This window comes from Nothoprocta perdicaria, unplaced genomic scaffold (assembly GCF_003342845.1).
Source record: "Nothoprocta perdicaria isolate Ctin4 unplaced genomic scaffold, notPer1 scaffold_127, whole genome shotgun sequence".
Lineage (NCBI taxonomy): Eukaryota > Metazoa > Chordata > Aves > Tinamiformes > Tinamidae > Nothoprocta > Nothoprocta perdicaria.
Genome location: NW_020454394.1, coordinates 1,200,618 through 1,217,350, shown reverse-complemented (window position 1 = coordinate 1,217,350; position 16,733 = coordinate 1,200,618). Strand labels below are relative to the sequence as shown.

General features: G+C 46.0%; 1 protein-coding gene across 1 annotated transcript in view; it reads right to left on the bottom strand.

Annotated features, from left to right (window-relative positions):
• Positions 1 to 9,360: 9,360 nt before the first annotated feature.
• The window catches only part of CAMK1D (calcium/calmodulin dependent protein kinase ID), a 188,227-nt gene continuing 180,854 nt past the window's right edge, over positions 9,361 to 16,733 (bottom strand). Inside the window, exon 11 of the mRNA XM_026033280.1 lies at positions 9,361 to 14,872. Coding sequence (XP_025889065.1) covers positions 14,751 to 14,872 — 122 coding nt within the window. The 3' untranslated portion in view covers positions 9,361 to 14,750. The remainder of the gene's footprint in view (positions 14,873 to 16,733) is intronic.

Genomic DNA, 16,733 nt, shown 5'->3' with positions numbered 1-16,733 from the left:
AATCCCACCGTGCATGGGCACCATTTCTCCTTACATTGCTCTCTGTGCAAAAGCCCAGCGCTGGCTTTAAGTAGACACATGCCAGCATGTCCCTTGGTGCCCTGTCTCGCCTGAGCTCCAGCATCACACAGGCTGCCAACCTGAAGGCCTTGCTCTCTGGCAGCATGGTGCCAAGCAGTGGTGAGCTTGGCTCTGGGCATCCTGGGCACATGAAGAGGCTGGGCTCCTTTTCTGAGCCTCTAGTTGTTCTTATGGAATCCTGGGATCTTTTATACAAGAAAGGCAGTTAAAAAGACAAACAAACAAAAACAAAGAAGAAATAACTACATAGTTTTGAAGGGCTGCCACCTGCCAARCTGCATCCCACTGATGACATTCTGTGAGGACCTGTGACAAAATACTTCACCTTTCCACTGAATCTTCCACCTAAAATCATTCTAGTGCATTCTAGTGCCTCTAACTGAGGCTTTACATGATCCTCATCCACTCAAGGTTAAACAAAGATGCTAAGACACACATAAACTGCATAAATTCAGACAGCAATTCAGTGGCAGACCTGCGTAAGAAAACTCACGGATCCCAGACCTTAGACCCTTGCTCCAGTTTCTAAAATCCTTTCCTAATGAAGTGGAGCAGAGAGGGAACATCCCAGCACATGAGTGAAGGCATGTAGATCCTAAGAGAAGGCAGACCACTGATTGCAGAAGAGCAACCAGTGTTAGGTGCCAAATTTGGATTGCTTATTCGCACAGGACCACCCCTATCTGACCCAGGGCGGAGGACACAAGRCCTGTTTTGGGCAGCAGCCAGGCCTGGGGAGTCTCTACTGCTCTACAGACAGTGGGGCATGGAGGCCACCACCCACAGAGCCTCTGCAGGAGGTTTTCCGTGTGCTCCTCACACCTGCAGAGCTTGGACACTAACTGCCTTGTCTCAGCATTTTCTTGCAGGAGAGACACTCTTTTCAGAGCACAGGGGAGTTTTGGCACTTCTTTTTTTCCCAATTCTGTTTTGTTTGTTCCAGAAGTTAGGTCACGATCCTAACCTTAACTTTTACAGGACTCAGCTAAATCCTCTGTGTGAAATTTTGTAGGTATCTGTTCTGTCATATGCTCTGTTCTCCAAGTCCATGGACCCATCCCACAGGCTCTGAAGGAAATGCTGGGTTTTGCCAGCACATTCAGATGAGTCAGGGTGCTGGAGTCCACCTGATCACAAGTTTCCTTTCTGTCCAGATCTCCATGACTGCTCTGGACCCAGCAGCTGGAAGCAGATCTTTAAATGCTCATTGCTCAATACAGCAACATCTGCTCCATGGGTACGAGAACTGCGGCAGGAAAAGTGGCGTCTGATGTATTTCATTAGCTTCCCAAAGACCAGCAAGGGAGTTCAGGGGTTCTCTCACAAACTTCCAAGGTATTTTAACCCTCCAGGACCATTTCTTTCCTCTCTTTCTTCCCCAGGAGGTGAGAGTGGGTCAGATGGACAAAGCACAGGGTTGGGGGCTGCAGCTCCCCGGGGGTCACCGGTGGCTTGAGGAGCAGGCAGAGGGGACGTATGGGCAGGGCATGACCAAGGATGGAGCTGGAGCAACCAGAGCAGAGCAGGAAGGCAAACAGGGGAGGCAGGAATGCTGGGTCTCTGCTCACTCACTGTGGACAAACACATGACGACATCGCAGAGGACTGTTTGCTCGAACAGTTCTCATGCATTTCCATGGGAACAGGGCAACTGTTTTGGTTTCTTCTTTTTAATATTTCTTTTTTTTTTTTTTTTTTTTGCTCTTTCTATAATGCCCTACTAGCTGGAGACTTGGCCTCAAGGGATAAGGTATAGGAAATGTCACAAACTGTTGTCAGTTGTTTTTTTTTCCCTGTTTCTCGATGCCAGGAAAAGTAGCTCTTGCTGGACAGGAGCAGATCATTCATTATGCTCTCTTCAAATTACTTATTTCAGATATGCGATGCATACCAACAGATAGAGCTCCACATGCTCCGTTTTGCCACTCACAAGCATGTGAGGAAGAGCTAGTCCCTAACTCCAGAAGCTTACAAAAAGTCAGGACATCACGCAGTCAGGGCTGCCACCAGCACCACTTGCTAAGGAAAAGGAAAGCCTGATTTTACATTGACACCTTCAGTAGCTGCATTTACACTGCTGAGGATGAAAGYTTCTACAGTGGTGTTGCTCTCTGCTGGATTGCATTGAAAAGTAGTTTCTAAACAATCAGTCATCTCAGAGGCTAAGTCCAATTGCAAAAGTTTTCACTTTTATCTAAATATTTTTGATGATTTTTTAAAGCTCTTTCCTATCACCATTTTCAGAGCAAAGAGATGGAGTTTGGTGAGAACAGTTTTATATCAAGTCAATTTATATCATTTATATCAAGTCAATTAGTTCTGTAGAAAAAAATACACATTCAGGCAAGTCCTAATAAATGTTCAAGAGCTCTTACACTGATGTGCTGCAACATGCACGAACACTTAAACGTACAGCATATCTTGGCCAAGCATAGGGGGAAAAGCAAAACAAAACAAAACCCAGAAAACTTGTTGGGCTACAGCTGAAGGCAGAAGACTTGAAGCACYGCTAATGAGGGGTCTGGCAGATGCCAACAGCATTCACAGCCTGTGCACAATTACACAGATGAGCACAAGGCAAAGATAATAGGTAGTAACCCAACACGGAGCAGTTGAACCTGAAACGCCAGGTGCAGTGGCTGTTGCCCTTCCAGTCAGCGGGTTATCCCGGGATCAAGATGACAGCAGAAGGGTCCGGAGACTTCACAGACTTTTTTGCCCTGTGAAGCGTGACCTCTGCCTTGSGCTGGAGGGGGTCACCTTGCAGGAGTCCTGAGGGTTTTCCAAAAAACCCCATCTTCAAAGCCCCTCTACTGCGTGAGCAGCCTCTTTATCGCCCCAGAGGGCTAGGTGGGTGAATTCAGTGCAATGCACGATGGAAGAGCCCAGCTCCAGGTGCCAAGGYCAGCTGAGGAACCAAGGCTGCTCAGATCTGAACATAGAAAGGACTGGACATAAGTAGGTAATTTCTGCAGTCTACAAGGTACAAGAGGTTAGTTCAGCCCAGGTTAAAGCCAAACAAAGGCTGTTATTACCTGGGCAGTAAGAATACCTGACCTGTGTCGCTGTCATTACTGTAATTACCTCTGCTCTGCCCCCATCCTTAGGGCATGCAAGAAGGAATGCAAGGAGGCAAGTCCAGCCTTGCAGCTCCATACAACCCACACGGCCTCCAGAACCCTTCCCAAGCACAGTGGARGTGGATGGCACTCGCTTTGGGAGGCCAGAGTGTTTTATTCACTGCCAGCCATCACATTCACAAAGCAGAAGTAAGTCCATGCCTGCTTGGACTTACTGACAGTAGCACACAGCTACTGAACCACATTTGCTAAGTCACAAGAATCCACACAAAAATCAAAGGTGGCAAATATGAAGYCATCCTGCAGTGGTCACAAACTCTGTTTTCTTCATCTTTGAGGCAAACCTGCTTCTCTTTTGATCGCCCTGAACCACCACGCGTTGCCTTGGCTTTGCAAGTACCATCCATCTCTGCCMTGCACGTTTGGTGGGGTCTGAGGAGGCATGAGGCTTTTTCCTCCAGCTGCAGCTATCCTTAAATGGACCCAGGAAGGTGGTGCAGTACTGAAGAGAGCAATGGGCAACTGAGAAATAGACACTATCCACAACTCCAAGTCCTGGCCTCAAGCAGTGAAAGAGATTGGTGCTGTGGTCACATCACCTGGCCTAAGTTCCTAATTCTGTGCACTGATTCAAGGCTTAAACAGACTGGAGAACAGAAAATGAAATCATATTATTTTTAATTAAAGATAATGGAAGCTTTCCAGCAACATCATTACAGCCCAGGTGGAGAGAAAATTCCCTCTTCGGCTGAAGGGATAATAAACTGTCTTGTCATGCGGAGGATCAAGCTCATCCGAACTCTATACTCCTCTTCAGACATGTGTTTAATTTTCTTCATTTTTAATTGACTGCAGATTTGCTTTGGTTTCTCAACTCTATCTTTGGAGCAGCATCTTTGTACTCTTAGTAGAAATAAGCTGCAGAGTGCTTGAGAAGGGCTGGTGGGTGGCTTCCCGGGGGCAGGAAACAGTGATATTCTTCTCTGCAGTAGAACCAGTGTCTAACTATGGATGATCTTCACTGATGATCAAGGGGTGGGAGGGAGCAGCTCATTACCAGCTGTGAAAGGGGTTAAGGGACCTACCGGCAGCTTTCGCAAGATCAGCCTCATGGGCTGAAAGTCACACTGCAGCAAATGAGACATTTGGCCAAGGGCAGCCACAAAGGCCAAGACTGTTTCACCTGGATGTTGGGGCACGCTAAAGAGAGATAGTGCTCCTTCTCACAGGTGCTCTACCCAAAACGTAATTTTGGGCACTAACTGGCAGAAAATAGAAGGAGAACTTAAAATATATATATATATTTTAATATATATATATATATAGGGGAAGGACTTGAAAAGCACTGAACTATGGGCTGCCCAGGACCACAGGGAGTCACTAGGCTGCTATCTAAGCAGTGCATTAGGTCTTCTCATAAGAGACTTGCCTGCAATGTCACAGGAAAGCTGGCAMAGCAGTTACTGGAACCCAGGTTTTAGATTCATATTTTGCCATTCTTTTTTCTTCATTTCTTTTTCTTTTTTTCACTTTTTATCTGTTCCTTTGTATGGATGTGTTTGCTGAATACCTAGATTATCTTTTTCTGAGAACCTATGGTTAGAGGAAGAGTCAAGGGCACAGCAGATATTGATTATCTGAGTTTCATTTAGACTTTATAAAACAAGTAACAATTCAATAGGATCAGTCTGSTATTTTTTTCACATTTTATGGATTTCATTAAGCAGGACAAACAGGCAAAAGTCCTGGTAAGCAACTTATTACTAGGTTAATTTACTAGCCCTTCACCAAAGCAATTAAAGATGGAACAATTCAGYGACCTAGTTCAGGACCCAATTAGGACCGAATCTGTAAATCAATAGGTTTAAATCACTCCTGGAAGAGCACAGCTAACCAAATCAAACAATGAGSCCTGGTGATAAACAGAATTACTGTTTTGAACTTGCCGTGGGAGAATTTAAAAAAACAAATATTTTCCAGCCCAGGCCCCTGCTCACCATATTGCAGCCAGGTGAGTGGTGGGCAAGGCTGGTGTAGGTCCATCTGCTGTTGTGGGGCATTGAGTAGGGTGCTGCAGTGGAAGAGCCCTGGACCAGGATGCAGAGGCTGTATCTAGCTCCAGGCAAGGTATCTCCCATGGCTTTTGGAAAAGAGACCGCTTTAGTGATCGAGCTCAGGTGAAGTGATCAGGCAACAGTGGGAAGCTGCTAAGGTGAAGTTTCCCCAGCAGATAATGCTTCACCTTCTCCAACACTTAAGAACTTCCTGACCTTACATCAATTCCCTCTCCAGATACTGAAAGTTTGTCCTTTTCCTTTTATTCTCACATGAAATACAATACAAATTCCTATTAGCTAAGTACTTGAAAAGACATACTTTTCTTTATAGGCTCTCCCACCAAACCTTCAGCTTCTGCTAATCTTGTCACCTGCCTTTTGTCACCTAACTGATGTACTAAGAACGGACTGGTCCACAGGAATGAGCCTCTTTGTGTTTCATTTGTCTCTACACTCTCTTTTTTCCTATCCTATATTTTAATTTCTGTCCAGATTGCCAGAAAAAGAACCCCGTTTTCCTCCCAGCAAACTCCAGACAGCCCCATGTGYTGCATCCCTGTAACCCACAGGGGAACAGCTGATGTCTGCAGAATAAACACCTCTATTTTGCACTTTCTACAAGGTCCAGGTGAGGCTTAGAGACATTAAAAACTGATGGGCTGGTCTCACTTTGTGGCTTTAACTTCAGTGGCACGGGAGGCAATAACTGACATTTCAGAAGATATTTCAAGCAAATGAAAACTTTAAACAGCTGTGGTGTAAACCTGATACATGATGCTTCAGTACCAGAAGTACCTGTCCAGCTGGCCTCTAACAGAAGGAAATACTTGTTCAAGATTTATGAATCATCTCTGGTCATTGCTAGACTGAGTTAGGGCAAGGATGTGACCAAAGTTCTTGCTGCCCCCGAGAAAGAAAACAAAAAACACGCGAGAGTCTCTGTGGTGCCAAAGAAAGCACTAAGCTCATGAGTTGGATGGGAATGACAAATTGCCTCTCAGCTCTACTACTGTTACTAATTTCCCTAAATAAAACACTTTTTGAAGGAGGTAAATGAGCCATTAATTGACCACAACTGTATCAGAATGTTGAAGCTATAAAAAGAAAAAAAAAWCCCAAAGAAGGAAAAAAAAAAGGAAATCTGGAATTCAATCTAAACAAAGAGAGCTTGGGAGTCAGGAATTGAACTCGATGTAATACAGAAAGCCCCAATGCAAAACAATCTGGAAACACTCAGCTGAATGCTCAGAGTGCTGATCTGGACAGTCCTTCTTCTCTGTCCCCMCAGTTTTTAGGAATGGTTATTCTTTATTGAAATATTTCAGCACCATTAAGCCCCACCAGGACAAGGACTTGGGTGTGCTGAGCAGGGTTCACACACACAAGGACCTGTTTCCCAAGGAATTTTATGGCAGCTGTGAGGAAGCATGATGTTATGGGAACAGCAAGTTGCCTTGTCCCTGTGGCAGGTTACAGCATCCTTGGGATTGCTCTGGGAAAATGTTTTCTCCCCATGGAGTCCTCAGAGTGGTCCTCAACAAACATGTGAAAATATGGATTTAGTAGGTGCACAAACAACACAGGGGATAAGTTTGACCTTAAGAATGAAATGGAGTGTAGACATAACCAGGTAGGACCACCTACACTGCAGTGAAGAGAGTCCTGTAACTGAACGCCCTGTGCAAAACAGACGATATTCTAGAAAAACTTGACATAGACATTTCCTAGGTCCTAGAAATTGGTCCAGTTCAAACAACTATCACATGCCCAATTTGAACAACTCTTTCAAAACTCCCTTTGACATGGCCTAGCAATGTCCAATCAACCAGATCCCTAGTTTTCCTGTGACCTTGGGAATAGTGCTGAAGAGTGAAAGAGCTGAGGAAGAGGCGCCATACGGATATGAAGGAAGACCAATGATATATTGGTACATCAATGAGCATTGCCCAAGACAGAACCTCAGCACATAACAACACTCAAAAAGCCTTCAAAATAAGATGAGTTTCCCTCCATCTGGGTGAAGTTGGCTGTGGATCTTGGCGAGATTACAAGCACAATGTTTTCTATAGCTCCATCTCTGTCTCGACCCATTGGCTTCTCTGTACTGACATTTTATCTCATTTGTTCCAGACAGCCAAGAATATGTCACTGAACCCCTAACAGTGAATAAATGCACAAAGGTCAAGTAAATACTGACATGACAGGAGGGATCCTATCTTGTAGCATCAGCATTTCAGTTTTCTGTGATCTTCTGTCCCATTTCACTGGGAACAAGGGAAAGCTTGTACAGCTAGTACATACTAGCTGGCTGGAGAATCTACAGAGCAATAGGTGATCTTGAAATCAGAGAATCACAGGGTTTACTTAAAGTTGCTCACTCCACACCTTTCAAATCCCAAACCTCTGGGAAACATAGGCTGCATCTTTCTGCTCCAAGAGGGATGGACTTTTCCACAGATGCACCTTTGTATGGATGTGCTTTCCTAAAGCACATATGGCAGCTTTGTAACCTCCTCCAGGGAGCTCTAGCATCTAACCCTCGTTTTGTGGCCGTGATTGCATAGCACAGTTTTGAAACAGCAATCAAATCAGTTCTGGGGTTTGTTTCCTCCTTGGCAATACAAAAGCTATTTGGGTAATCTTTTTCTTATTCTGTTAGCATTGGCCATTATCACTGCTGTTCATTTAAGCTCTGTTAGGGAGCAAAATGTCTAAAACCATCTGGCTTCAACCTCAAGCAGAAACCCAACACACAATAGTGTTGGGAAACGTTAGTGGAGATGTCATGTCCTTTATGGGCTCTCACCACAGACTCTGCAAATCTCTGGGATGTGCTTTAAGGCACCTCTGTGGTGGAGGTAACCGCAACCCCTGGGAGATGTCGCTGCCTCCATGCACAGCCCAGCAGCACCGTGCTGTATAACAGCTTCAGGAACCATCCAAAGGGCAAATCTCCTGTCCAGCTGGTGTGCGAAGGCAATGGTGAGAAATTCCCCCTGCAACACGTGTCTGAACTCAAGACACTGGTGCTGAGCTCGGGCTGAGGGCTTCTTGCCCACGATGGCAGAGGGGGTTTGCTCCCGAGTGCCAGCAGGGCTCCAGTAATGTGAATTTATACAGAGGTGCCTGTGAGTAAACCAAGGGATCAAGTTCCACTGAGGTAAGGACTTGGCTATAAATCTGGGAGTCTTCCCTGTTGCAAACAAGCAGTTCTTAGGTAATCACTACGTGCGTGGCAGTGCGAGGGCAAAGCACAGCCAGGCCTGGCCCCAGACCACAGGGGTCAAATCCTCCTCCCTCCTAGTGAGGATGTCTCGTAAGTCATAAACAAGTGATCACCTCCTTTGTCCTTTAACCCATTTCCTTAAAAAAAGAAAATCCCACTCTCTTCCTTTGGGAATCACTGCATAAAACAGTGAAGAAGCCATAAAAGTGATTTACTCTGTTTCTTACAAGTGGGGACCCATGGTGCTCTTGAAAACAACATCACGCTTCACAGCCTGGTGATTCAATTGGATTTATTGGAGGAAAACAATTAGTCGTCCCTTTAAATCGTCATTATGATAGAAATCTCGATATGTATACATGATTGTCAAGGCAGAGAACCACTTGCAATGTAGCCCCATTAACAATTTGCAATACTGCAAACTCATTTACGCAGATAAAACTTTTGCAATGCCTTAATACATGCATGGAGTAAATACACATTCTCCCTTCTTTTTGGACACGGATGCTGTTATGAACTTGTATCAATCACAAGACCTGCAAGATTAGGCACACGGACATTCCTTGATTAAGATTTAAGCCTTTGTAGAAAACATGCTTGCATTTTCATTAAAAGTAAATGGAGGGATGTTTCTCATTGGGGACACCTGGGGAGTCATCGCTCTGGGCAGACCGGGCCTTTTGTTGGCTTGTTTGCGGTCCCAAAACAAATATATTTATATATAAAATGCCCCAAGCTGACCAAAATGCTGTTTCTCACTAAGAGGACAGTGCCAACGGGATCATGACAGTGGCATCGACCAGAAACATGAGCTCTAATTGAGCTAATCACCTCTTGTGCTCTTCCCCTTGGGTATAGTTGGGGTTGACCCATGTGGACCCAGCGAGATTTAACACGTGCGGTGCTGGACTCGGCTGGAGGGATGCAGATGAAGGATGCAAAACCTCGGAGCTCACCTGAGCACCAGGAGCCAGGAATCGCTGTGGTCTGGCCAAGGCTGGGCTTTCCATGGGATTTATGGCCATGGGGCCAAAGCCCTGTCAGTCCCTTGGTGGGGGTGTTTGCAGTATTGATGCTCACTCCCTACACCAAGCAAGCGTCCTACTGTGGTGCCCATCCCATCCCTCTCAGCTCTGCTTCTGGCTTCGGCAACGTGAGCCGCTTCCATGCTAATGCAACATTAATTAGCACTGAACCAGGTCTAACAATGCGGGCTGACATACACTGCCCTCAGAGAGCCCAGCACAAGTGAAAGCAAGTCAATTCGCAGGAAAGAAGGCAAGGGAATGATCTCCAGGTGGAAGAAGGAAAAGTGCCATGAGAAGCTCTTGGGCAGGGAAGTGGTGGTGTGAGCACATGGAGCTTCAAGGATTCACTCCAAGTACTTGGGTGAGGAGAAAAAAAAAAAGGTGCTTTGATACTGGGTGCTTTGGAAAGGAGGGATAATTAGCTCAGCTCTTGAAACTATTTTGCACGGGCAAAAAGATGACAGTAGCTTAGTCTCCTAAATGCATCTCATTCTGCAAGAACAAAACGTCTCATAGAATGGAAAACACCAAGAACTGTGCGAACCAGCCTTAGTTACAGCCTTAGTTCTGCCTAGGTAAACCAAACCCCAAAAGAGCAAAACACAGAAAGCCCCAAAGAGACATAAGAATGTGCTTCTTGGCAGCCCTGAGTGTTAGTAACCCAGGGAAGGATTTTTCAGTGTAGATGACTGATTTTTTTTTAACATTGTACTCAAAGAAGGACGGCCCCATCCTGACTCTGGATGGTTAAACATCTCTGGATGGTGAATCTTCCTTTGCAAGCTGCAGAGCATCCAGTAGAAAGAAAAAAACACATTGTCAGGCAGTACCTTGTTCACAAAATACTGGCTTTTGCATTTACTCAAACTTAACGATGGCTTTGGAGTTACAGATACACCAAGGCATTTAAGAGCAAAACCCAGAAGAAATCCCTAGAAGAAAAGGTTGGCCTGAATGTGCCAAAAGAAAGGGCCTGGGAGATACAGAAACAGCAAACAGCGGTTTAACACATGCAGCGCAGTATCATGCATTTACTGGACATTTGGATGTCACTGTTGGATCAGCAGTGTCACTTCTTCACAACGCTTGCAAGCGCACATGCCCTGCCTCTGCTCTCGAGCGTGGAAAAACGTGAGCGCTGCTCCTCTGACCCTGCCTTTTACAGAGAGGAGGGCAAAAAAGCACTACCCGGACAGATCAGTGGCACCGACAGTGATGGGAAAGGGGTCCCGAAAACCGGAGTCCAGGATAAAGACCTTATTCTTGACCACAAACACTATTTACACTGCTTTGATCCAACTGAGCAAAGTTGGAGCTACCAATAACCCAGAACTGGCTCCTGACTTTCAACCAGCAGTGGGAGCTGCCACCCCTGGGGCCGTATCATGCAGCAGCCTGTCCTGAACATTGGATCTAAAGGCAGGATGTGGCTCCAGGGATCGAGGGATAAATTAACGGGGTTGTGTAAACTACTGCTGGACAAGTCATCTGCTAGGAGTAACTTCCCTGGAGAAATCCCGCTTGCAAAATGCTTGGGAGCAAGTTGCCATTTCCTCCTCCCTGGGAGGAATTTTCCAGCTAATCCTCTGTGTGAGCAAGTCTGCAGCCGCTCCTGATTTCCATGTTGTTCTCCTGGGATACAACAGTCTCTGGGTGCATTTCCATTCTTTGCTTGAGTGAACGCAATTCTCAGCCTCAGGTTTTGGGAATAATAACCATGCTAACAGGGGCAAAACTCCTTTCCCAAGAACACCTGCTGGGCATTGCACAAGCTTGATCCTGTAGAGGCACCTTAGGAGGCACCTGCAATAAAGTCACATGCAAAGCTCAGCAGGTTCGCTGGAGTATTTTTTCAGAGTAAAATGCTGTGGCCATCAGAGGGGTGGGGGATAAAAAGCAAGAGGCAAAGCTGCGAACAAAGAGAAAGAAGGGGAAGGAGCTGAGGAAAACCAGTCACAAATCACAACCACGTTGGTGCCTGTAAAGTAAAGCAGGAAAGGGTGACAAACAGGGAAGAGTGGGCTGAAACCCTCCTGGCAGGAGGGAATTGTGGCTGGCTCCACTTGGGAAAGCACAGAATAATTTTTCTACCTGCTCCTTCACGGTAAGGTTGGTTGTGGATTAGGTTTGGATCTGCTTTTGAGCTAGGAGCTTCTGGCTAGTTATTTGCTCTTGGTTTCTGCACTGGAGTTTGGGACTCGCTGAGCAGAGGTACAAGTGGAGATGGGGGAAGAAAGGATACGCACCGGCACTGCAGCCTCCCAGCCATGGACGTGGGCTTTGGCCATGCCAGCCATGCTGCCAAGGGGCAGACACCTCCAGCCACATCTGCAAACCCGGCCTTGTAAAGACCTTGTGCGAGCGGGCTGGTCTGGCTTCAGCTAAGTCATCCTGGCCAGCGGCTTTAAGCAGCTTTTGACCAAGGGATAGGTAGTTTATGACTCAACAGCAATAAAGATCTCCACCCTTTGATGCCGTGAACACCTGTTGCATCTCCAGCCCTATTTAACTGAGACCAAAACAAATACACAAACAAATAAACAAAAAAACAGCTTCCAATCACCCGAAACTGCAGCAGAAAGAAACAATTCTGCTTTTAAGTGCTTCTGTTTCTCATCTTAAGCGGTTGATAATGTCAAAGAGAATGACAATAAATTACACAACCATAGCAGAATATTACTTATAGGAAGGAAGAAGCCAGGTTAGGAAGGACAGCAGAATATCCCTGCCAGTGCCAAAAACAGACAGCATCGGGCACGGAGAGGCAGCCAGCGTGTGGGACCTAGGGGTCTCCCCCGGCTGCAGGAGCCCAAATCTGCCTCCGCAGATTTTCTTTTTGCATCTTCTTTTTCTGCAAGATATGTTTGGATGCTGTACTTTGATTCATGCCCTCAGCCACTAAATGAGGTTCAACCTCAGATTTTGGAAGAGATTGCAAAGAGGGGATGCTCGAACCCAGTCTGATATACACTTGTACAAAGACCAACCATCTCCCTACCAAAACCCTGCTCTTGGTTGCGCGAGAGTAAATATGGAGAAGGCCAGTGATTTTATACAGAGACAGATGTAGTAGATCATGGCCAAGTGAACCATGGATGGGACAAGCGAGCCCCACAGCAAGGAGATGCCAGCACATCTGTCTGTCCAGATCTCGGACAGAAGACCTTACCAGGGAAATCATATGGAGCTTTGCTACCAACCTCAGAGAGATCTCATATCTGGCATCTTTCCTAAAATAAGAATATTGCAGCTTTTCAACTTTGCATGGCAACCTTAACCTGAGTAGGTCCACCACTGGCCACACACATGAGTAACACACGCTGGGCTGGACCTATAGATGCCCCAAACTACAGCAACCCAGTGGACTTTCCTAGCGATGAGCAGTTCTTGCAAGCTGGAGATCTGTCTCTCTAAGGTGGACTCAGCCACAAGGTTTCACAGGTGGTACCTGGACGTGCTGGAGATGGGAACTCCCAGGAGACTTGGATTCGGCCCTCTCTGGAAACTGGGAACAGGTTAATACTGAGGAAACTAGAGATTTACTGTGTGCACCAGCTCCAAGTGCCACCGAAGAAGTGACCTCCTCGAGTGGTGCCAGCGTTCCTTGGCACCTGCTTTGCAGCCCTTAGCACTCCAGGCACGATGGATGAAATCCTGGCAGAAGCCAAACAATCGAAGCAGGGTTTTGAAGTCTCAAGGAAAAGTATCTTATGGCTTTTCGCAGCGCGGTCACTGTTGCCGTATACATTCAGCTGTGTCTGTGACTGGCTTTCGGGGTAAATGACACGAATGTGGCAAGGGAGCCCATTCAAGGGGAATGGCTTGTGCCTCTCTGCACGACAGAGCAGGAGCAGCTGCCTCCTCCTGCCCACCTCCCTCTCCTCCTCCTGGAAAGAAAGCTGGAGCTGGGAACGACACAAAAGCAACCTGGAGGCATCCAGCAACTGAGGTCAGACAGTGATCAGGTCTCCTTTCTAGTCCAAGCTGTTTAATGCACTTGCTGCACAGCAGGAACGGTGGCTGGTCCTAAATGACCTGCCAGTAAGCGTGGCCTGGGAAGTGCATGTATTTCAGTAACAAAATAAAAGCAAAAACAGGGTAACTGAGTTAGCTTTTGCAGATGAATCCCTGGGGAGGAAGGGGAAGGGAGTCAGGGCTCCTGGGTCTCCAAGCTCCGCTTCTGGCCGCTGCTCCCGGCGATGGAGCCGTGATGCTCCCGGATCCCGCACTTGGTGCCTGGGAAGTGCTGTGCAGAGCTGGGAGAGCACCAGCCCTCTGCTAGGCTGCAAAACTGAGGCACAACATAGAAATTAAGGTCCAGACTTCTCCATTTGGTTTCCAGTATCTTAGTGGCTTCAGCAGCAGCTGCCCCAGAGCCTAAACCGAGCAGAGACCTTGACCAAGGCCAGGCCTGGAAGCTGCTGGGCTAAATGTCTCACCAAGGGTCACACAGGGACTTGGGGCAGAATAAAACCAGCACTCAGGGCCCCACACCATCCTTTCCTCTTGCCCAAAGGGATTTCAAAAGGGGTAAGAGCTGCAAAACGGGACTCTGCTCTACCGGCTCAGCTCCCACGCGCTCCCGAAAGGCACCAAATCTGAGCTTCCAGCTGGGGGCAATTCCACTCTTGCCATGGCTTTCAAGGAGGAGGAGGGGAGGGAAAGCAGCAGTTTTTCTTAATCTGAGCAGTATCAGCTCTGCTAAAGCCAGACAGATTTGCAGTCCAATTTGAGGCGTTAAAAATGGCATGCCATTGCAATCCTCCTGTGTTGCAAAGTTAATGTATACTCCTACTTACAGAAATAACCTATCCTCCAGCAAACTGGAAGGAGGAACATTACTGGAAGTACTTTTTAAAAGAAAAAAATATATATATATAATGCTCAGAAAAGTATCTCTATTTAAATAATCCAGTTGAGATGTTTGTAGTTAATGGAAAAAAAAAATACAACATATACTGTTACCTACACTGAGAAAAGAGTAAATCGCTGGGGAAAAGAATGAGTGTTCATTAGTTAGATCATTGCTAGACTCACATATATATATATATACTTATATATATATGTATATATATGTACAGCACCAGAGACTGTTAGATCCTTTCCCCCTGGAGTCATTGCAGTTTGTGATAAATGAAACATTTCAGAATTGCAGTATAAAATATGGCCATAAAAAATCTTCTTTCTTCTAGTCCTTTGCCGAGCGCGCGATGCAGGGTGGGATCGCTCCGGAAAAGCCGCCGGCGCCGACAGCGGGGCCGCTGCTCCCGCCTGCCCCGTCACTTGCTCCCCGTGTGCACTGTGGTCACTGTGGTGGGTCTGGGTCTCCGGTCCCCTCCTACCGCAGAAACGCCCGAAGAAGCAGATGAAACAAAACTACACAGAGTGGATGGAGACATACCTGAAAGGAAAGGCGGAAAGGTGGTTAGAAAGGGGATTTGGGGGCAAAGATGTGGTTTCCTTCCTGGGGTGCTTGAGTGGAGCACTCGTGATGGGGTAACCAGAGCTCCTGGTATCTCCTGTTGGCCCTGCCAAGCAGCCATTCACCCGCTCACACCTTGGGATGATCATTGTGCATATGTGGCCCAGCGATGAAAACATCCCATTTTGGTATCTACTAGAACAATTCCCCAACCCCAACTCTGTGGTGAAGACTTTGGCTTCATCTGATGCTGTAAAGAGGCCTGCAACTCAAACACTCCACAGGAATGGCACTTGCTCGGAAGAGTTCTCCTCATGAGCACATTCAAGGTGACAAAACTTTTCTCATCACTGTGATGTAACTAAATGAACTGATTGCACATCTAGACTAAAGAACGTCCCTTAGCATCCTGCAAAGCTGTTGATAAGGAAGTACAGCAGGCCCAAGAAATTGGCGAGTGACAATAAATCTTGAGGGGAATAGACTTGTGTAGCTTGGAGGTCATCCTAGCGACATCTCATGTCACTGAAGGCTTTATGGTTATACTTCCAGACTATTTAAGCCCAACTCTTAGCCGAGCAGCTGCTTTTGAACTAATCAAAAAACTCTGATAAGATTTTTTTTGTGCAAAATTATTTTCTTAACTAAAGGATAACGGCAAGTTAAATCTCAACCACAGCTTTGAAAAACACAACCCTCTAAAATACAACTCCTAAAAGCCCAAAACGTGCTTGGTTTTGTAGGAGTCTTGGGTCCACTATTCCAACACAATCTCAGCATTTTCTCTGGAAAACATTAACATTGAGAACTACAATATATCTTAGCCAGAATTCCCAGTGCATGAACTAGCCCCTCCATGGGCTGACGAGTCCCCACACAATTGCACCTCTGATTTTCCTGGGTTATGCAGCATCTTGTGCAGTCGGCAGCCCTGTGGGCACCAGTGTGCAAGGAAAGCTGAACCCCTAAGAGGAAAGCAATTGGAAATATGGCTAGCTTTTTTCTCTCCTGGTTAGTAAGTGATGGGTAAAAAAATATGTGGATGTATTCTCAGTCTACAACCATGTGTATACTCAGGATCTTTCTGATGCTTGTTACAACTTAATATAGTTTTCCATTCTTCAAGGTGGTTACTGGCATCTCCAAGCCGATCTCTTTAATTAATTTCTCTGGGAAAGGAAAGATCTTGTGTACTCCCTGACAACTTTTTATTGTTGCTGTTGGATTTAGCTTGGGATGCTTGGGAATCTGTAGATATTTTCCTGCTTTACATTTCAGGCATTAAAAAAAAGTTCAATTGTCTCAGCATATCTGGTTTTACCCTTTCCATTCTGGTTGACTTATCCATCACTTTAAAATATTCCTTGTCCTGATGCTGTACAGGACCTGCTGAATTCGGCTGTGGTTAAATGGATTTTGTTCTCTTCCCAGCTTTCTGGTGCAACAGACATGGGTACTTTCCCATGTCTGTTGTACTACTCGGGAATAATAATTAACAGGAACTTGAGAGTGTTCATTAATGGGATGCATGTAGTCTAATTATCAACTGGTTTCATTTAACAACAAAACATGCTCTCAGATGCTCTGAACCTAACTGAGGTCCAGCTCCACCATATTGAGATAGGAACTAAAGCAAGGCTGGCTTCTAGTTTAAAGTTTATCTTCTTCCATTGCAAGATGCAAAAGTCTCTACAAGTGGGCAGATGAGACTGTTAAGTGCTCAAAACCATAGATTAAATAAACATCATTGCAAATAAGCATTTCTGTCTTCCAAATGATCCTTCCACTGCCAGGTCTCATCTCCTGGCAGAAAAAAATATATACCCCAAGCATCTGACTT